This window comes from Coenobita brevimanus, chromosome 110 (assembly GCF_032717465.1).
Source record: "Coenobita brevimanus isolate Jiangsu-jjx chromosome 110, ASM3271746v2, whole genome shotgun sequence".
Classification (NCBI taxonomy): domain Eukaryota; kingdom Metazoa; phylum Arthropoda; class Malacostraca; order Decapoda; family Coenobitidae; genus Coenobita; species Coenobita brevimanus.
In genome coordinates this window covers 50,629,473-50,652,705 of record NC_137063.1, presented here as the reverse complement: position 1 = coordinate 50,652,705, position 23,233 = coordinate 50,629,473, and the positions used below count along the sequence as shown (strand labels likewise).

Here is a 23,233-nt window from a genome sequence, read left to right as displayed (position 1 = left end):
GGACAAACATTAGAGGAAGAAAGTCAGAAATGATGATCAGGTAATGTGGCAGAAAAAGGTCAGGAATGGTGATGAGTTAGTGAGTGAAACAAAGCTTATAATGCCTATATTACCGTTTGAAAACCAGTATACTCTCGTACAACATACAAATTCGTACCAAATAAATAAATAAATACCATTTATGAGTAGTGTGGAATAGTTATCCTCCCATAGAACTCGTTTTCTTTGCAGCCAGCCTGATAGAAAACCGTGTAAGGTAAGGAGGTACTCCTACCTGGATCGAGTATTTTAAACCTCAGGTGAGCGATTTCTCTCTGAATTTTCGATGTTTCTCACCAAAAGCGGATGTTTGAGCCAAAAAAAAAAAGGTCCAAAAATGTCGGGACTGGGGCGTACCACTGCCCAGAAAATGTCGGGATGGGGGGGGTTAAGGCAAGAAGTGTCTTGTTGGTGGGTTGAGGAAGTTAGTAAACAGTAAATGAAAAAAGAGGCCGTAGATGAAAAAGGTGTGAAAATAGGGAGAACATTTTGCAGCTATGGCATAATTGGCTTAGCGGGTGCATGGAGACGTTGTACTGTATGTAGTGTGAGACTGTGATGATGGCAGAAGCAAAGAATGATCAAAAGAGATTGAAGAATAGGCAGGCTAAAGGTGGTCATATTATATTGTATCGTTTATAAGGCTCCAACATGCTTGCATGTGTCAGCCTTGGTCACATAATGTTGCTGAGGTACATACACTGTGTATTAAGTACAAATACCGGACAAGAACTTGGTAGGCAGGTGCAGAGGTTTGCTGATGTCTGTGAGTGTTGTGCATTGAGAGTAAATGTAGAAAAGAGTAAAGTGATGGTTATTGGGAGAGAAGGTGACTCCCAGTGCGATGTTACAGTGAATGGAGAGAGACTGGAATTGGTGAGAGAGTTCAAGTACCTGGGTACAGTGATAGAAAAGAGAGGAAAATGTGCAAAAGAAGTTGAAAATAAAGTGACACAAGGAAGAAAGGTAGCTGGTGCAATGAAGGCCTTGATAAGAAACAAAGGCTTGAGTGCTGTAGCTGCACTAGGCTTACATGAAGGCGTGTTAGTGCCAACTTTAACATATGGATGTGAGACTATGTTGTGGCATGAAAATGAAGTCATGAGTGAAAGCAGTGGAGATGGGACTGCTGAGGAATGTATGTGGAGTACAGAGGGTGGATAATATACGAAATAATGTGATTAGTGAAAGATATGGAGTGAGGAAGTAGTGGACACCAGAATCAAAGAGAGTGTACTGAGATGGTATGGTCATTTGGAGAGAATGGATAACAATAGAGTGGTGAAAAAGGTACACCTGAGCGAATTTCAAGGAGGGAGGAGGTGAGGTAGGCCAAGGAGAAGGTGGGGAGATATGGTGGATGAGTGTGTGAGGAAGAGAGGTTTGGAGGTTGGTGAGGCTGGGGAACTGACAAGAGATAAAGCTGGCTGGATGATGTTGTGAGGAGAAGTGCATGATCAGGGATTTGGCACCCCTTTTTAATGTGGCAGCGTCCAGATTGACTCAGTCGGATACGTTTATGTGAAGCTACAGAACATGGTGAATGTTTTTGGCGTATTCGATAGAGCCAGGATTCCGGAGGCTTGAATGATGAGTGCATGGAAGCATGGCCCATTGGATTGGGCAAATTTGGGCTGTCTGGACATTGCTACTCCTCACCCTACCCAAGGGTTGGGAAGGAGGTCCAGATGATGATGATGATGATGATGATGATTAAGTACAGTAGCGAGAGTGGAATGAAGTGTTTGTTGGAAATATGCCAGAAAGCTTGGATGAGCTGAGTTGAACTAGCAGAGTAGGAGAAGGCTATGATTGTGCTTTGTACCAAAATATAGGTAATAGAAGTGAGTGCAAAAATTATTGTGGATAAGTCAGTTGAGAGTTGTTGTAAAAGTAAGGAATATATCAGAATGTTTCATGAATGATGAGGAGATCGTTCCAAAACAACACAAACAAAATACAAAAAGAACAAACATTTGTTTTGGGAGTGGTATGGAATGTGCAGATCACTTGTTTACAGAAAGATAGTTTAAGTGTGTGAGAAGACTGCAATATATCCATGGCATTAGTGGACCTTCATGTGAGAATGAGAAGAGTGAAAGATATGGGAAGTGTGTACATGTATTGAATGTATAGTAGATTCTCAGATTTCGTGTGGTTAAATTTGGACAACTTGGATTTCAACTGCACATCGAATAACTACTAAGTCGGAATTTTTTACCACAGAGTCGCGATCTTTGACGGGTCAGGGCTGAATTTTGGGATTCGAAAGCAGCTAGGATTCATTTTACAGTTATATTGTTTTTGTATTTACAGTACAGTACTTTGAAATTACACCATCCAAAATTAATAATTAAGTAGAGATACAAATACGGTAAAAGTCCATTAATCTGAACACGGATAATCCGAAGAGTATTTACTGTATGAGGGTGCTAAGGCTGCAGTGCGTATGGACAGTGAACTGAGTGAATTTTTCTATTTGAAGGTTGGATTGAAACAGGGATGTGTCATGTCTCCATGGTTGTTCAGTCAGTATATGGATGGGGTTATAAAGCAGATACAAGGTAGAGCAGTGGATGTAGGAGTGGCCCTAATGAGAGAGGGCAGTGTTTGGAAACTCCCCTTACTGTTGTTTGCAGATGATACTGTGTTGTTAAGTGAAGATGAAGAGGAGCTGCATAGCTTGGTGAATGAGTTTGGGAGAGTGTGTAAGAAATGGACTCTAAAGGTGAATGTAGGGAAGAGTAAAGTTATGATCTTCGAGAGAAATGAAGTCAGTGAATGTACAGTGGGGTTGGATGAGTGGGAAATGGAAAATGTGAGTGCATTTAAGTACTTGCGTAGTGTGATGCATAAGAATGGAAGTTTTGAGGGTTGAGTGCTTGAAAGGGTACAACGAGGAAGAAAGGTTGCTGGTTTTTTGAAAGCAGTGATAAAGAACAGGGAAATGAGCATGGAAGCAAAAGACGTCGCTGAATGACAGTATTATGATACTAACTCTAATGTATGGAAGTGAAGCTTAGACCTTGTTGGGGGGACACAAGTCAAGAGTGAGAGCAGTGGAAATGAGTTATTTGAGAGGAGCATGTGGAGTCACATGAAGAGACAGACTGGCAAATGAGGAAGTGAAGGAGCTTTGTGGTTTTGATGTCGATGTGATAGAAAGCATTAGGAGAAATACATTGAAGTGGTTTGGCCATATGGATAGGATGGAGAGGGAGAGACTGATGAGGAGAGTGTATGTTAGTGAAGTAGAAGGGGGGGAGAGGTAGGGGGAGGCCAAGGATGAGATGGAGGGATGGAGTGGAGAGGTATATGAGAGAGGGGGGTGTGAGCTGTGAGCAGGGCAGTGAAATGGCGGGAAACAGGGCGACATGGAGGCAATTTGTTTGTGGCCACCCCTTATGGAATTAAGGTATCTTGCAATAGATAGAGTGTTATGCTCATGAGTTGGAGTGAGATTCTGAAGCCATGAATGCATGCATATTGTGCTCTTCATTTCATAGGACCTGCTGTTGATAGTTGTTGCACTTAATGTACTGTCTTTCATTGTTACTGTATCCTACCTCACCCTTTCTTTAGTTGGGAATAAGGGTTGGGATGATATTGATAGTTATATTAGTACAGTAATATTCTGACTATCCAATGCCACATCAACTGACATCCCTTATTATCCGAAAAAGCAAAAAATCTGGTTGAATTAAACTAGTATCCATTTTTTTTATACGGCATCAGCTGACAGTGTGCAGGGAAACCAAATGTTTCGAGAGGAGAGCCAAAGGTGGTGGTGAACATTGAAATCTCCTAGAATGGAGATTTCAGAGAAAAGAGAAACGGATAGGTTGTGTTCCATTGTAGAAGTAAAATAGCCGAAGAATTTTTCATAGTCAGTAGCTCAGAAATGTTTAGTCTGAGAATGACGAAAGCCAAAGCAGAGAGTAGAGATCTCGGGAGAACCAAGTTCAGGAACACGAGAGCAAGATAAGTCATTGTGTACATATACATAACAGCCACCTTTGTCTTTGAAACGAGCATAGAGAAAGCAGGAGGATATAGAAAAGGGTTTGATATCGGTTGCCTCAGACAGCTGAGTCTCAGTTAAGAAGAGAAGGTGAAGTTTAGAGGAGGAGAGGTGGTGCTCGACAGAAAGTTAGAGGAAGGCCGTGAATGTTGCAGAAAGAAAAAAGAAGTGAGCCAGATAGTGGTTCCAGGCAGCACGTTGAGTTATCATCGGGAGAGGGGTGGATGGTGGAGGCATTTATGGTCACCCCCTCCCCCAGGGGACTGTGAGGCGTGGTTATTAGATGCCATTTATTTTAAAAAGTTTGAGAAGTGTATTGTGTAATGTGCATGTAGTTTGGTGTTGACAATTAGAGAAACCTGTATTGGAGAGCATGCTGGCCTACTCTCTGTGTTACTGAAACACTGAAAAAGTACAGCAAAGGGAGATGGTCCGGAACTAGTCCCATGGGCTGATGAAATGGGAACTCCAGCTCTCCATGTCATCAGCTTTCCATCCACCATAGGAGTACTGCCCTGCTCAACTGGTGCTACAGTCTGCTCCTGTGGCATGAAGGCTCATATTTGTTTGCGTCCGCTAATGTAAACTTCATCTAGACGACTGGGAAGGGGGGGGGGGGAATGGAGTGTATAATTTTTCCCTCTAATTTTTTTCTCTTTTCCATTGCTTTTGTAATCTCTGGATGTGACCTGAGAGAGAGAGAAAGTTATGGAATTATCTGTTATGTTAGCTGGAGAGAGAGAGAGAGCACGTGCAAAAGAATAATTTGTCCGTGAATTGCAGAAGGCTCTTATTTGCAGGCTTGGGCTGATGTTAACTGTTTAGATACCTGTGTGAGGGTATGCAGATTATATTATTTTTCCCTTTTTATTGAATTTTCTCTTTCTACTTTTTTTTTCTTTTCTTTTTTTATATATAACCTTTGGATGTGGGGGGGGAGAGAGAGAGAATAAAAAATCTACAGTGCTACAGTATGGTGAGTACAGGAGCAGTATTTTCTACTGTAAAATACTTCACTGTACTGCATGTCTTACATTTATTGCATTAATGCATGTCTGTTTTTTTCAGCTTGAATTACTGTATGTACGCTATATGGCAATCTTCAAAGGGGACATAGGACCACCTCTTAAATACTGTACAGCTGTTTAAAAAACATTTTTACTTACCTTTGAATTGATTCAGTAACTTCGTAAAGCTGTACAGAAATGCATTTTCGAGTGAGGAGAAGGGTCCATCAGTAAGCAAGGAAAATTCATAAGTTATAGGTTAAGTTACGATAAGGTAGGTATGGTTAAGGTACAAAAATATAGGCTAGGTTTTGATAAATCAGCACTGATATGGGTAATTTTGTTCCAAAAGTGGCATTCTAAGATGGCATCTTTCTCTTCACTGCACCACAAGATGGCATGTCTTTCTGTCTTTTTCACAGTTTGAAATGGTAAACAAAGATCACTTTTTAAATGCTACCCACCACCTATAAATAAAATGAAGAACATTGAAACTTGAAAATTCACTCAGAAAATATTAAGAGAATCCCATGAAGGGCTTTGGTAAAGGAAAAAAACACACAAAACTGAAGATTACCCAGTAAACAGTACTGTATGTATTGTGCAGTTATACGGCATTGTAGATACAGTATAGTATACTATACTATACTGTATGTATAGTACAGGTATACTGTATAATGCTTTTTAATTGGGAAGACTTTATTTGAGGTTGTTTTTTTTCTGTTTGGATAGTTATATATATCGTATGGTTTTTCTTGGGGTTATTCCCTCCAAGAGGGGCTGGGAGAGGGCATTGTGTTTCATTATTTGAAAATCTGTAACATCTGACATGGCTTTGGCTGAATTTATGACAGATAATTGGAATAATACTGTACTGTGTTAATTAATCTTTTCCATCCATCCATCATCCAATCCTGTGTCACTCCATGGAGAATGTAGGAACCTGGGGCTGGGCAAGTTGGTCCTGACATTTAAGATGAGAGTGACCGGCCTCACTCATCCCTGAGTGGCATTACATGAGCAAGAAACCCCAACCACCCATTGGATATAAACTTACACAGGCTCAGTCCGATTGGAGCACCTTAATTACCCACTAAACCACCAGGTGCCATAATTTGGTTATAAGGGTACCACTAAGTGTAGTAAATGATTTCCTGGTGTACAGGAAACCATTTGGCTTGTCATTCAGTGTAGAGTTATTAATAGGCAGAAGGAAGAGGAAAGAATGAAGGAAAGAAAGAATAGGGAGTGTAAAGTCACCAGTAGGCAGAAGAAAGAGGAAAGAATGAAGGAAAGAAAGACAGAGGAGGAAGGAGAGAAGAGAGGAAAGGGCAGACATCCAAACCAGCACTACATTGAGTGAGTGGATGCAAAACCTCATGCAGTACTGTATTTTTGTTTATGATTCAATAGTTGTATTACAGTTTAGAATGTGTTCCTTGGCTGTTACAGCATGTTGTTTGTGTGTGCAGGTGCCTTTCTCAAGCCTTCCCATCTGCTTGGACGTGACCAATGTGGTAAGTGTGTCAGCGGGGCTGCGTCACTCTGCAGTGGCCACTCGAGATGGCCGGGCCTACACATGGGGCCATGGTCACCGTGGGCAGCTGGGTCATATAGACAGTGATGGACAGCTGGTCAAACTTCAGCCCACACCCAGGGTGGTTGACCACATAGAGGGCAAGGTGAGGCTGGCTGCTTAGTATTGACTGTTCAATAAATCATTATAAATTGCCGTTTATATATACTGTATATATATCTATATATTTTTTATTTTTTTTATTTGCCTTTTTTATTTTTTTACTCCACAGTAAATTAGATTTTTTTTCTGTGGAGTTCCATTATTGTGATTAAATCTGATTTGTTAGATTCCCCTTGTCTAAAATATCAGTTGTAGCATTAAATTTGATTTGTTAGATTCCCCTGGTCAACAAATCTGATTTGTTGGATTTCCCTGGTCTAAAACATCAGTTGTAGCATTAAATCTGATTCCCCTGGTCTAAAGTATCAGTTGGTGTTACCTACTTCTTCCCCTACCTTTATCATTCTTTTTCTGTGTCAGCCGTCTTCCCTTCCTGTTTCTCCTATCTTCCCTCTCACTTTTTATTTCTCTTCTTTGCTTTTGAGGTGGCTGTAAATTGAGTGACAAGCCTAGTGGTTTCCTTTAAGCCTGGAAACCATTTTCAGTGCTGGGTGGTTACCATATAACCAACTATGGCGATCCATTGGTTATCCAACGTAATAGAGCCATCAGTACATTCGGATACAAATGATGACCAGATACAGAACAATGCCCATATAATTCAGTCCCTACCAATATTTACAGTACCCCTCCTAATTTTGGCAGTGTTCTTCGGTCTTTCAATTATTTAGGCATCAAAACACACATAGGAATATCTGATATAATGCTAGACACTAAGAAAACAATGCATAAATAACAAAAATCCCCCAAAAATCAGTGAAGAAGACAAAGACAGGGAGGGTTTGGAACCAGCAGATCCAGTGTTTGTCCCTTGGCCTGTGATTGATGTTGCTACTATGAGCAGGACAATAGGCAGGATGCAGGTGGGGAAAGCAGCAGGTGTGTCTGGGCTGACTGCTGAAATGTTGAAAGCCTCAGGAGATATAGGAGCGAGGTTAGTCACTGACTTGATAAATATAATTATGTATGAATGTGTTGTCCGAGATGATTGGCTGAAAAGTGTAATTGTAAATGTGCACAGGGGTAAGGATGATGCCCTGAAAAGAGGAAATTATGAGGCATAAAGCTTTTAGACCAGATAATGAAGGTAATGGAGAGAGTTCTAGAAGGTATGATTAGAGAAAGAATGAATATTGATGAGATGCAGGTTGGTTTTATGCCAGGCAAAGAGACCACTGATGCCATATTCATTATTCGACAGCTTCAGGAAAATATATAGGAAAGAAAAGGGAAGGCAACTTTTCTGAGATGACAGATCCATATAATTTTCCCCATAAGATTAGTTATTTCTGACTCCTGGAATTCTCAAATCACAGCATATATTCAGTCTCATAAAGCTGCAGTTTAGGAGATTTCACTGTATAGAAGACAGTACTGTATTATCTTGTTAAAGGGGTTAAGGCCATATCTAACCCCTCCAGTTCAAAAAGTCTATCCTGAGCTGAATCAGATCATCAGGAAATGACAAGAACAAAATGAAAAAGACATCCTTGGGCTTGATGAGGGGGGAGAAAAAAAAAAAAAAAAAAAAAAAAAAGCACTTGGTGTATCCCTCCCCCTCTCTTAATGATGGCATTTGTTTTAATAAGGTGGTGAGTGTGGCATGTGGTCAGAATACAACGTATGCTCTAACTGCTGAGGGTCATGTCCTGGCCTGGGGCGACAACAAGTGGGGGCAGCTGGCACACGACCCTAAGTGAGTATTGTACTTTACCTATATATATTTTTGTGTCTGTAGCCACAGGCCTTATTTCCAGGGCCCATGTCACTTGTGTCCTCCGTTATCAGGCTGCCCTCCTTTCAACTTGCACCACCCTCAAACCTCCCCACCCCATCCCTACACCTCATCTTTAGTCTGCCATTTACAGTTCAGGTTGTTTTCACCTGTGAGATAGAGTTTATATACAGCATAAGCAGAAGACGTACAGGTACGGTAGTGCAGCACTGGATCAAATTCCGACTAGGTATGTTTATGTGTGGTAATTTTAAGATTTTCTTGCAGGATCAGCATTGTTTATTGAATGCTATATCCCTATACTTGTGCTTAATATTATATGGGTACTAGCATGCTTAAAGAATAGTGAAAAAATATGCTGAATCAATTAGTGTAACTTTTGTCTCAAATAGTTAGGTGGGGTATTTACGTGGATAGGGTATGAAGGTCACTTTCTGGAGGAGTCTGGTCCCAAATTTTCTCCATTTTAAAACTCAATTTTATACACATGAATACAGTAATCTCTCAATTATCCGGTGTAATTCAGCCAACCGCCATGCCAGATATTGCATAGATATCCCCAGTTGGCTCTCAATTCAGCGTCGAGCCGGATAATATGTCACTACTTGTCACAACCCTCTGTGCTAAAAACTTTCCTATAATATTACCTATGAGTAAAAGATTAAAATCAAGCATAAAGTATATTACAGCACCGGTATTGATACGGTACAGTTAGTACAGTAATACAACTACACAATATAATCATAATCATACTGTACTCGCCTAGTGTTGGCATCGTGGAGGGTAGATACATGCAGAAACATCCTCACTAAACAGTAGTCAGAGCTCTAGGGCACAGAGCACTGAGGGGCAACAAAGTAGGCTCGGTGCACCGGGTGGGTCACTCCAGCAATGCATGGTGATCGGCTGATGTATTGTGGGGTCTGCCGCACCCTGATTGGATCCTGTCACTGTGTCTGAGGAGGTTGGTACACCTCGCCACAGGAAAGTGCATAATACCACCAGTTGCTGTTTCTGAGCTGGATATTGCCTAATTTCACTGGATATTTTAAAAATAGATCTGAGTAAAAAGCGCCGAATATTGTGTTGGGCCGGATATTGCAGTGACGGATAATTGAGAGCTTACTGCATTACTAAGACGTAGTTATTTCTTGTTCCAAAAATCACAGAAGAGGAGGTCCATGGATACAGGCAGTTCCCGGTTAACGAACAATCGCTAAACGAGAATGCTTTAATATGAGGTCTTAGAAATTTACACCACCGCCTGTTTAACGAGCAGGTAAAGTCCCCCCCAAATCCCAACTTACGAGAATTGAGACGAGGGTCGTGCCATGGCTGTCCATTTTCTAATGCTGTTTTTTGTATTTCATGTGTATTAACCCTTTATTCCTGCTTAAAATTGTTTGTCACAGGTGTTGGTGGTCAGTGGAGGTTACTTGGCTGGTTGTTCACCCTATCCTTATTTTACCTATAACTTACAGTATGTTATTCTGCTTGCAGCTCCCCTTCGTCTTCACTCAACAACACAGTATCATCTGCAAACAACAGTACAGGGAGTTTCCAAACACTATCCTCTCTCACCAGGGCCACTCCAACATCCACTACCCTACCTTGTACCTCTTTTATTACCCCATCCATGTACAGATTGAACAGCCATGGAGACATGACACATCCCTGTTTCAACCCAACTTTCAAAGGGAAAAAATTAACTTAGTTCACCATCCACACGCACTGCAGCCTTCGTACCATCGTACATACTCTTCAAAGCATATATAGGAATTTAGTCCGGTAGCTCCTTGAGTCCGATAAAAGCAAATTCTGGTCTATTGAAGTCCATTATATCGAGGTTTTACTGTAGATAAGACTGAAAGGTACAAAGGGCAGCTATAAGATGGGTACCAAGTTTAAAGGATCTAAACTACGAAGAAAGACTAAAAAAATAAAACGTACCAACATTACAGGAAAGAAGGAAAAGAGGAGACATAATTATGGTATATAAATGCATCACAGGAAAAGAGAAAATAGACGTAAATGAGTATATAACCTGTGGGGAGGCAACATTAAGAGAACACTATAGAAAACTGTACAAAAAGAGGTGATAAAGCCATAAGGAAATTCAGTTTCCCAAATAGAGCAGTTGACAGTGGAATGCACTACCGAATGAAATAGTGTGTCAAATCAGTTCATAAATTTAAAGACATGTATGATAAAAATGGTTCAAAACTAGGGACAGTACGAGCTTGACTCATTCCTGCAAAGATACAGTTAAGTAAGAATTAGGTAAGAACACACACACACACACACACACACACACACACACACACACACACACACACACACACACACACACACACAGGAACAATAACAGGATTTAAGCATCAAACTTTTGAGTCTCAGGGGGGAGGCGAGGGAACAATAAAAGCCCCCACCATCTGCCCCTCTGCCGGTGACAGCCAAGCGAGATGCCTGGAACCACTGACTCATTTTTTCATTTCTTCAATATTCACAGCCTTTCCTCAAACTTTCTGTCTGTTGAACACCACCCCTCCTCTAAACCTCACCTTCACTTCCTTCACTGGTTCATCTGTCTGAGATGACTGATAGCAAACCCTTCTCTGTATCCTCCTATTTTTTCTATACTCATTTCAAAGTCAAAAGTGGCTGTTGTGTATATGTACACAACAACGTATCTTGCTCTCGTGTTCCTGAACTTGAATCTTCTGGATTCTCTACTCTCTGGCTTTGGCTATCCTGTCATTCTCTGACTAATTATATCTGTGTTGTTTACTTCCTTTATCGACCATCTTAATTCTAAGATTGAACACATCCTATCAATTTCTCCTTTCTCTGAAACCTCCATTCTAGGTGATTTCAATGCTCACCACCATATTTGGCTCTCCTCTCCTTTCACTGATCCATCTGGTGAACAAGCTACATCTTTTCTATCCTTAATGACATAGATTAACTTGTACAGCACCCTACCCATATCTCTGACCATCTTGTTCCAACCAACTTGACCTCTTCCTTATGACTAATCCTGCTTATAATGTTAATCTTTCCTCTCATTTGGGCTCCTCCAATCACAACCTTATCACCTTAAACTGTCCTGTCACACCAGGAAGGCCTGTGGACCCTCCCAAGAAGTGGCAGCTGCTGATGGGGAAGCCCTCAGGCAGTACTTCTTTGGTTTTCCCTGGAATGATTATTGCTTCCATAGCCAAGAGCCATCACAGCATGCCTTGCACATTGAGGAGGTTATTCTCTTTGGCATGGAAGCATATATTCATTTTTCTTATTCTGTGACTAATGCAAAAAAATAAATAAATAAATAAATAAAAATCAGATAAAACTTGGTTTCATCACACTTGTTGTGATGCTGTCCACAACAAGGAGAAGGCCTACAAATGGTACCAGAGCCAACCCACCTCTCAATCCCATCTCTGTTATGTTTCTGATTGGATTCATGCTAAGTCGGTTCTTTGCTAAAAATAATTTCATTCATACAAAATGTGAACTCTTCCACTCAAATTCTTTCTTCTTCTTCTTCTGGCACCATGACAAAAACCTTTATAACAACTTTACCTCAATATCCTTCCCTCCTCTTTTCCACTCTGATGGCTCTGTATCTGTTACTTCTACTGATAAAGCTGAACTCTGCTCAGACTTTCTCCCCCAATTCCACCATAGATGATTCCAGTGCTGCTCCTATATCACTTCCCCCCTTTGACTTCCCCATAACTGACATCATAATTTTTTCAATTGCAACAAGGCATATGGGCTTGATGGGGTCCCCGTTGTCCTCAAGAACTGTGCTTCTGTGCCTACGGACTGCCTAGGCAAACTTGCTGGAAGGTTGCACTCATTCAGCCTCTTCCAAAGAAGGGTGACCATTCCCAGCACTCTATCAACCAAATGCTTTAACATCCAGTATTTCAAAAGTGTTTGAAACATTTCATAACAAAAAAATTTTAAAGCACCTTTCCTATCACAACCTTCTTTCCAATTGTCAGTATGGGTTCCACCATGGACGTTTTATATACGATCTTTTCACCCACCTTTCAGACTCCTGGTCATCCTCCTTTCAGGAGTTTGATGAAAGCATTGCTATTGAACTTGACATCTCAAAGGCTTTTGATCAAGCTTGGCATAAATCTTTAATTTTCAAACTGCCCTCTTATGGTTTCTTTCCTTCTATCTGTGCCTTCGTCTCTAGTTTCCTTTCTGGGCATTCTGTAGCCATTGTTGTTTTCATTGTTGTTTTTCCTAAAGCTATCAGTAGTGTTGTTGCTCAGGGTTCTGTCCTATTACCAACTCTCTTCCTTCAATTCATCAGTGACCTTCTAAGCTGCATGTCTAACCCTCTCCACTCATATGCTGATGACTCCACTCTTCACCTTTCCATTAATTTCTTGAAGCATCCATCTTAGCGGTTACATCAACAAACAGGGAATGAGGCTATGGCACACCTAATCTCAGACTTGGCTCATGTCTCTGATTAGGGTAAAAGTAATCTTGTTGTTTTTAATGCATCAAAAACTCAGTTCTTACATCTTTCAACCTGTCAAAATCATCTGCGTGAGTGTTCTCTAATTTTTAATAATGTCATATGAATCCTACTTCATCTTTAAACATACTTGAGGTTTCATTCTTGTGGGATTTATCTTGGAAAGATCATATTACCTCTCTTGTAAAATCTGCTTCTAAGACATTAGGTGTGTTAAGCCGACTTCGCACTTTCTTTACCCCTGCACAGTTGTTGTCTTTACATATGGGTTTTATTCATTCCTGTGTAGAGTACATCTCTCGTGTGTAGAGGTTCCGCACTTACAGCTCTTCTCAACGGGGTGGAATAAAAGGCTTTCCATCTCATTAATTCTCACGCCAATACCGGCTCCTGTCAGTCCCCGTCTCTTTGCTGCTTTCTTGCATCTTTATCACTTTTCATTCGCTGTTTCAGTAGTCACTGCTCCTCTGAACTGTGTTCCTGCATCCTTCCACCACTATGGCAGATGCATAGCACCCATTAAGCAACAAACTCTCATCTCTTTTCTGTCAAACTCACTAATGCAAGAGTTATTTGTTACTCCCAGTCCTTCATGTATGCAACAGGTCAACTCTGGAACTGTATTCCTTTGTCTGTATTTCCTACTGCCTCTGACCTCTAGTCTTTCAAATGCAGTGTGCCCAGGCATCTTGAAATGAACAGATCTTGAATTTGGCTGTCTGTTATCTTGTTTTTGTTTTTTCTTGGAGGGAACAATCCTGTGGGCTTCTGGCCTTTGGTTCCATTTTCTTTGCATAAAAAAAAAGGTACCTGTCTATGAACATGAGGAGCACAGAAGACATTTCTTTAGTACAGGATCCACCCAGCATATGGAACTTTATGTTGGTCCACCCCCACCACAATGAACAGGTGTTAATTCATCAGCAACTTAAAATCATGGCAACTTTTAATGAAACAGGTTTAAATGAGGACCAACTCTACCAGTTGACTTTGTCCCCAGGAACGTAGCATACTTCACCTGCCCGCTGACCATTCCACATAACTATTTTGGTGGAGAGCGTGTGATTTGGATGCGGGCAGGCTGGACTCACTGTGTTGCCGGCGTTGCATCAGGGGATGTGTACGTTTGGGGTCGGGCAGACTATGGCCAGTTGGGAGTTGTTGATGATGGCCGTGATGATTCTAGCTCAGACACTGCACCAGGAGAAGTACCTCAGAAACGATGCAGGTTAGTGATCTGTTGTTAACGACAGGATGTACAGTAGTGGGTATTCACTTGACCCTATTAATCCAGCAACATATTTTCTGTTTTGTAATTTTTTTTTTTTTTTTTTTTTTTTTTTTTTTTTTTGTCCGACTCTGGGCATAGGCTTCACAGCCTGCTTCCAAGGCCCAGTAGTCCTCCTTCATACTATACACCTCTACATGTCACTACTTCACCACTTCGGCACTAACACCCACCGTCCGTATAGAATACATGCTAGGGCTGTCTCATACAGGACTGGTGTATTGGTATTAGCGGGGGTATTTTTACGACATGTCGGCGGGTCTTCTGGTTGATCAGTAAAGTCTGTTTTTATTAAATTCAAATCCTTAAACTGTTCCCTGCCCCAGCGAGGATTTGAACCTGGGTCCGGTAAGACCGCAGCTGCCAGAAGAGCAGAAACTGCCGGATGACTGGGAAAACCTGCCAAAAGGTTTCTAGCAATCATGATTGGTCACCCCTGTGCAATCAGAGTGTCTAGTAAGTATTATTGGTCAACACTAAGCACAAAATATTTAATAAGCAATATATATTTAATGTATTTAATGATACAGTGTACATGAACTTACCTTAACCTAGGTGTATTTACATATGTACACTGTAAAATAGCATGACAAACTTTACAAATTTTCTAAAGGTCCTGCTCACAAAGCCAGATACTCACGAGTCATGATGGCCGACAGTGCATGAAGTGTTGGCAAGCAGAAATCTTCAAAAGCTCTAAGCTCAACTTTAAAACGCGCTAAGCTATAGGTGAACTGTTCAAATTTTTGTACTAAATTAGCCTTCAAAATGTGGTAGATATAGATGAAAATATAGTATTTATTGGCACCAAATTAAGATGAAAAGTGCTAGATCTAGTGCCAGCAACACCAAATTGGCAACTATGGATGCACAGGTACCAGTGGCGAGCCGGCAACCCCGTTGTGGGTGCCGATTGGCTCAGCATATGTGCCGGAAGAGCAGAGAACTTTCGTAACGGGACTTTAAGAAAATCGTCGAAAGCCTGGAAATACCGTAAGACCAGATGCCGAATGAGAAAACTTTTACTGTAAATGGTTTCTTGGTGTACAGGAAACCATTTGGCTTGTCACTCAGTGTAGAGTCACCCACAGGCAGAAGGAAGAGGAAAGAATGAAGGAGAGAAAGACAAAAGAGGGAGTGTAAAGTTTCCCGTAGGCAGAAGGACAAGGAAAGAATGAAGGAAAGGAAGACAGATGAGGATGGAAGGAAAGAAGGATGGAGGAGAGGAAAGGGCAGACACCTGACAGCAGCACTACATCAAGTGAGTGGATGGTGAGCGCCCCCACCTACCACATTACAAGTTTCATATCTATAAATGCAGATGAGACTGGGCTCTTCTGGCTTCAAAATATATTGGCAGCATTCCAGAACCTAAAACAATGATGGAGCATCTCTCCATTTTGGCCTGTACCAATGCCAATGGCTCTCATCACCTACAGCCAGTCATGGTAGGTAAGAGCAAGTGATGCAGGCCACTGAGGAACATCATGGCCAAGCTTCCTGTGGAACACCATGGTAACAGGTCTGTCTGATTTACCCAGGATATCATTTAATGACTGGTTCCATCACAACTTTGACCATTTTGTGAGGCATCACCAAAACAGGTATGGCATTAGTCCTGGTGAAATGAAGGCAGTGCTGCTGTTGGACAAAGCACCAGCCCATCCTTCCTCCAGCAAATTCTGCAGCAAGGATGAATAAGTGAAGGCCTTGCTCCTGACAGCCAACACCACTGCCCTTATCCAGTCCATGGATGAGGGAGTTATAGAGAGTGCCAAAAGGCACTACAGAAACCTATACAGGCAATAATGCCTTGTAGGGACTAAGGATGGGTTGGACCTGGATGACTATGAGCATACCAGAGGCAAGAACATTCTGCACAACTCCAAGAAATACACCATAAAGGATGCCATTGTCAGATGGGCAGAGACATGGAAGAAAGTGCCACTTGCCACCTTCAAGAATGGGTGGTGCAACTCTCAGAACTCCCAAGACTCCAGCACCACAACATGATTTTGAGGGGTTTGAGCCACTGTGAATGGCAGAATGTTGAAAGCTTCAAGGCAGGGAAACCTTGCTGAGTTGGAGCTGCAAGAATGGCTGGATGAGGTTGCAGGTGTACCTGACTACCAGCACCAGATGGAGGAGATTGTGACAACTACAAGAAAACAAGACACCAGCAAAAGAGGAAGATGAGGAGGAAGAGGCACCCAGACCATCTCTAGCTGCAGGCATTGATGCTGCAGACACAATGCTAACTATCATAACAAAGGTGGAGGACATCTTGCCTATCATTATGGGGTCATGTGGCTCATCTGGCTAGAGTTCATACAGCTACAGCAGCCAAGGTAGATGCAGGCTAGGATATCCCAGGTTTTCCCCTGCTGCCAACAGGCTCTGCACAGTTATAGACTCCACTGTGTCTGTAGTATCAACATCCTCAGCCAACCTCCACATGGCCTCAGGATCCAGCAGTACAGCCCCAACCCCCTGCACGTCAGGACTCTGAAATCCAAATGTGACACCAGAGCCACCAGAAACTGTCTTTGCCGGCAGTAATGATGAATGACAGTTAACTTAGTATGCAGCATAGAAGAAGACTGGCAGTGTAAGAAGTGTACATCCACATATCAGGTGCAGTATACAATAAGTGTGTATCCTACTCTTTTTACTTCAACCTGACCTGAAATTGCCCTCTCCATCATGATTGCCGAGTGGTAATAACAGACTATAGCAATACTGTACTAGTCATGAAGAATTTCTATGACAAGGATGTCAAATAAGCTGCAAAAAGGTGAAATTATGGGCCAAGTTAGTGTAAAATGGGTATAATTTTCGTTTTTAGTACTAGAATATGGTACTTTACTAATTTATTTTCAAACATACTTGAAACCTTACTTTCCAGGGTTAAGCATTGGATATAATGGACTGTTGGCATTCTCGAACCAGGCTTCCCCCCCCAGTTAGTCTGCTTTAGTAAGGGGCTGTTGTAATGACCTTATATCGCATCTGTTCCTGAAGCTGTTCGCACCACTACTCACACTTTCAATGTTCTTTGGTTTATTTATGACATTCAAAAGGATAGTTATGACGACTTCCATTTTCACTTTCATCTTGTGTACTTTTTCCAGCTGAAGTGGTGTGGGAATAGTTTATCAGTAACTGGTTATGTTTTTATGTAGATCAGAGTTGTGATGATATTTTACTTCTCAATAATTGGTGACACATATACCATGATACAATATGTCTTTCTACAGATATATCCCAACTTGCTTGGTAGTAAGCAAGAAAGTGCGAGGTGTTGCTTGTGGGTCAGAGCACAACCTAGCATTGACTGAAGCAGCAGGGGAGGGCGGTTCATTGTACACATGGGGCTGGAATGAGCATGGTAATTGTGGAGATGGCACCACAACCAACGTGTACCGCCCAGCATTGATTCATCTCCCAGGTTCACTTCAGATCATAGGTGCAGGGTCAGGCCACTCTTTCGCCTTGGTCAAACTCACGTAACAGGTGAAGTATTCTTATGCAGGCAAATAAAGGTTTAGTTTGACTTAAGTTAAAGTCATATGGCATAGGTTCATGTAGCCAGAAACAAAATAATTGTTTTGGCTTATGTGATGCAAAGTGGCTTACTGCTTTCCAGAAGGAATCTTCATGAACAATCATCAGGACTGAGGCATTTGGTCTGCTGTCACTATTTTAAGCTAATGAAAATTGCTTGAACTGACATGAAAACAAGTCGCCAATGACCAATGAATGGTTGGTCGATGTCAGTAGGCATCGTGTATGATAGCTCGTGAGACATGTTTACTTACGCCTGACCCATTGCAGGTGAGGGGTGGGTCAGTGTGATGCATAGTGATATCTGGTGCTAGAGATTCTCATCATTTTTGTAGACGAGCTGATGCACCAGCAGCACAAACCATGTTTTAAAAAGGAAAAAAATTCCCTGTAAGATGTTTTTAAATTACTTCACTGACTCCAGCCCCTGGACAGATACCCATAGTAATTTTTAGCAGTGTAATAAAAGCATGAGAAATATTCTTAAATTCATATGAATATCTAGCTGACAGTGACACCAAGTATTTCAGCAATATTATCTGACTTATTTTATTCTTTTACATAAATTTCCAAAACATCTACCCAGATTTATTGATTTTGAATCATGGCAGATGTTTGGGTATTTATGGGGGGGGGGGGTTACATTGCTGCTCCTAACCCTGCCCAAGAGTGGGAAAGGAGGTCTGAATGATGATGATGATATGAGTACCCAGTTGGGGAGAAGAGTTGTTTCATCTCAAGCATAATTCCTTCTTAATTTCATCTATTTCACTTGTGTGTGTGTGTTTGTATTTACCTAGTTGTGATATACAGGAAATGAGCTACGCTCGTGGGGTCCCGTCTCTGTTTCTCAGTAAGTCAAATTTGCTTTAAACTTGTTTAAGTTTTTAGACTGGACGATCTCTTTGCCCAGGTTATTCCACAGGTCTGTACATATATCAGGATCCCATAAAAACAGATCTTCTCTGTCAATTTTATCTACTCCCGTCATGGTCCTGAACACTGTAGTCATGTCGCCCTTCTCTCTCCTTTCCTCTAGGAAAGGCAAATCCAGCTTTTCCAGCCTCTCTCAGTACAACAGATCTGCCAGACTGGGGACCATCTTAGTTGCTGTTCCTTGTATTCTTTCAATCTTGTTTATATCTTTCTTTTTGTGTGGGGACCACAGTACTGCTGCATATTCTAACCTGGGTCGGATCATGGCTACTATTAATTTTTTCATCATCTCCTTTCCATGTAATGAAATGCTACTCTTACGTTAGTCAGAAGTTTATACGTCTCTCTAACTAACTTGTTAATATGTTTTTCAGGAGACAAACCATCCTGGACCAGCACTACCAAGTCTTTCTCTTCTCTCACTTTTGTGATAGGTTCATTACCCATCATATAATTCAGTGATGGCCTCTTGGTACTTTTACCCATTTCCAATATTTTACACTTCTTTGCATTGAATTTCATTTCCTACGTCCGACTCCAATCATGTTTCCTATCCAGATCCTCCTGCAGCAGTTTACAGTTCTCCTCTGCCTCTGCCTTCCTCAGGATCTTTGCATCATCAGCAAACAGGTTGGCATAACTGTTCACTCCCTCTGCCATATCATTAACATAAATCAGAAACATTACTGGCTCCAACACAGACCCCTGGGGGACTCCACTTGTTACTTGTCTCCATCCAGACGTTCTGTCCTTTATTACTGTTCTCATTAGTCTGTCTCTCAGAAAGTCTCTCATCCATTCCAGGAGGTTTCCCTTCAGTCCTCCTATATGCTCTAGTTTCCACAATAGTCTCTTATGGGGTACCTTGCTGAAGGCCTTTTCCAAATCTAAATCCACACAATCCACCCAACCATCTCTCTCCTGTAGCATGTCAATTGAGGCCCCTAATAACATAGTGTACCAAACGCCACATGTTGAAAACGGAGAAAAACACAGTTGAAGTTGCATAACTTTCAAACTGGCATAACTTTGGAACTAGTGAATATTTTTTAGTGCTTTTGTGTGTGTGTGTGTGTGTGTGTGTGTGTGTGTGTGTGTGTGTGTGTGTGTGTGTGTGTGTGTGATGCTAATCTTGGTAGAAGAGAAATTAGTAGCATTCTGAAAGGTACAACAAGAGCTGCGTTTTTCTCCAGTGTGGTTATTGAGAAACAAAACGTACTCTCAGTAAGCATTTTTAACAATCAAACCAACCAAAGATATCAGTGGGAAATGTTTACAAAAGCAAAATAGATGTATGTAATACTATTTTCAGAAATCTTTCATTTTAGCCACTTGGGAATAATGGTAAGCTCTTTTTCTGTTATGAGAAGGACCAGAAGCTTTTTGCTCACTACTAGAGTCACTCATGTTTTCGAGACAATGAGAAGAAACACTAAAACAGCTCTGAAAATGGCCAGTTTATTCAGGCAGTGTTCTAGGCCGGCTGGTAAACAAAAAACTGCGTCACGTCGCGACAGATTCCCAGATCACAATTGCCAATATCTTGCTGAGCTCTCTGCCTTTCCCATTTTCTGTACATTATGGCTAACTTACCCTTAAAATCATGCAATTTTATGCTAAAATATTCCATTATGTTAGAATAATGGTACAATATTAATGCTATAAAAAAAAATTCATGACTTAGTCTCTACAAAGCACATGACATCAGGTTCATGAACCGTCAAGAAGTCATTGATTTCCATCCTAGCCGATATTAAACCATCAACATTAGTATATGCCACTTTCAGATTTTTGTTGTTTTTTATACCCTCTTCTCTCCTTCTCTTCGTCGGTACCACTTCCTCAATTTCTGATCCATAACTCTCCAATAAAACACTGTCTTCTCTTCCTCTGTTCACTGTTCGATTTTGCCATTGCTTCCTTTACTAACTCCTTTATTTTAGCTCTTTCTTCCTCATTTGCATCTCTCCTTATCCAAACATTTTTGAACGCCTGTTTGTCTGATAATTTCCAAGTTTTATTGATGATTTCATTTACCATTACCTGGAACTTAAACTTTACCTTCAGTTGCCTTGCCCCTCCTTCCTCATACTTTCCTAACCTAAACACTTCTTCAGTCACTTCTTGAGCTTCATTGTTACCCTCCATAACTACTGATATTATTTCTTTAACTTTATTCAGTTCTTCATTTTCTGATCTTACTGTCATACGTTTTTCTTTTACTCCCAAAATTATGACACATTTCTTCTTCTCTGCTACATCCCTGACTAACGCATCTCTACTTCTCAGTACCCTAACCACTTCCTTCTCAACCCTTTCCTTACTTTGTTGTTCTATAATCTCTTTCAAATTTACGTTTCCCTCCTTCTGAATTTTCTTCCAGCCCATTTGTTGTTCCTTGATTTCCTTAATGTGCTCATCCTGCATCCCTGACTTAGAGTCATACTCATCTAATTTACTTCTCATCTTGTCCCTTTCTTCTTCCAACCTCTTATTCTCTCTCTTGAGCTGTTTTATTTCATTGGATGCAGATTCGTTACTCACTTTCAATTCTGCGACTTCTCTTTCTTGCTCTGTACTACGTGTACAAACTTTTTCTAGGTTACTTCATAGAACCTTGATCTCTCTCTCCTGCTCTTGGGTTCGTTTCTGTGATTCTCTAATTACTACCCATACCTTTTTTAATTCCTGGACATTCCTTTCCGCTGTTTTCTCTACTCCAGATACTATTGTTTGGTTCAACATAGTGCTTCCATTTCCCACATCGTTTTCAGAGAAGCCCTCAAATTCCTTTTCACCATATGTAAACAAAGCTTCGTCGCCCTCTGCCATTGTGCAACCATATGGAATCTTTCAATTTCCTCTATATCTTGTACTCTTTGACCGAGACCTGCGTTTTTTTTACTATTGACCGACGGGACCACCACTCACACACTCCTTTACATAATCACAATAGGCTGGTCTCCTTTTTCGCCGCTGATTTAGTGATTATTTCCGCACGATCTAGGAAGAGCTCCGTCTCTGTCGGCGACCTGTGTGTGTGTGTGTGTGTGTGTGTGTGTGTGTGTGTGTGTGTGTTTTTAAATAATTTGGTGATGTAACTGCCTTATGCTTTTTTTGTGTACGCTCATATATAAGTTTAGTAATGTACTGTCACATCAAAAATTTGCCAGCACTTCCCTTCTGGCTGTTGCAGTGAAAGATGTTACTAGAAATATTTTAATGTGATAGCAATATGAACCACATAGCAGAAGAGTATGAGAAGGAATGATACTGTCTGTTTTTAAAGGAATGAGAAATATGGAAGGCATGGCACAATAGTAGTAGGGGATTGTGGACAAACTTTTGCTCATGCTAGGGCTTTCAGTAATAGTGCACAGTGCTCCATGTATTACTGTATTCATTATGGTACTTTTAATTTGGTTCAGGAGGTGGATTCACACACAGTAGTATGATACACTATCTCTCGTATATCATTTTGAGTTGCAGAAAGAAGAGACATGGGAGACTTTTTGAATGTCTTGTCATTGTCTTCCCCGGAGGAAAAAAAAAAAAAAAAAAAAAAAAAAGCTCAGGATAATTTTCCTGTTATATCTGATATTTGTCTTTTGAGATAAGTGTGAAACTTCTACCCTCCCCTTGTCTCTCCAGGAAAAACTAAACCATGGTAGGGTCATATTCTAAGTGGTATCAGAGATTCCCTAAGACATCTTTTTAGCAGTTTATTCTGCATTTTATCACAAATAATATCACTGCAAATTAGGTTTATATTAAAATTATGTAAATGGCATACAGGAAAGTGTTAAAAATATATGGAGTAGATGGGAAGTTGTTGAATGCTGTGAAGAGTATGTACGATGGTGCGAAGGCTGCAGTGCGTGTGGATGGTGAACTAAGTGAATTTTTCTCTTTGAAAGTTGGTTTGAAACAGGGATGTGTCATGTCTCCATGGTTGTTCAATCTGTACATGGATGGGGTAATAAAAGAGGTACAAGGTAGGGTAGTGGATGTTGGAGTGGCCCTGGTGAGAGAGGATAGTGTTTGGAAACTCCCTGTGCTGTTGTTTGCAGATGATACTGTGTTGTTGAGTGAAGATGAAGGGGAGCTGCTAGGCTTGGTGGATGAGTTTGGGAGAGTGTGTAAGAAACGGAATCTAAAGGTGAATGTAGGGAAGAGTAAAGTGATGGTCTTTGAGAGAGGTGAAGTCAGTGAATGTACAGCGAGGTTGGATGGTGAGGAATTGGAAAATGTGAGTACGTTTAAGTACTTGGTTAGTGTGATGAGTAAGGATGGAGGTTTGGAGGGTGAAGTGCTTGAAAGGGTACAGCAGGGAAGAAAGGTTGCTGGTTCTTTGAAAGCAGTGATAAGAAACAGGGAAGTGAGCATGGAAGTGAAAAAGTTACTACATGACAGTATTGTGATACCAACTCTAACGTACGG

General features: G+C 41.1%; 1 protein-coding gene across 1 annotated transcript in view; it reads left to right on the top strand.

The window, feature by feature from the left end:
- LOC145417363 (secretion-regulating guanine nucleotide exchange factor) overlaps window positions 1–18,015 on the top strand; it is a 29,929-nt gene extending 11,914 nt beyond the window's left edge. Inside the window, exons 5-8 of the mRNA XM_080286038.1 lie at window positions 6,540–6,749; window positions 8,356–8,462; window positions 14,006–14,233; window positions 17,551–18,015. Of these exons, the coding sequence (XP_080142164.1) occupies window positions 6,540–6,749; window positions 8,356–8,462; window positions 14,006–14,233; window positions 17,551–17,803 (798 nt within the window). The 3' untranslated portion in view covers window positions 17,804–18,015. The remainder of the gene's footprint in view (window positions 1–6,539; window positions 6,750–8,355; window positions 8,463–14,005; window positions 14,234–17,550) is intronic.
- Window positions 18,016–23,233: the final 5,218 nt, after the last annotated feature.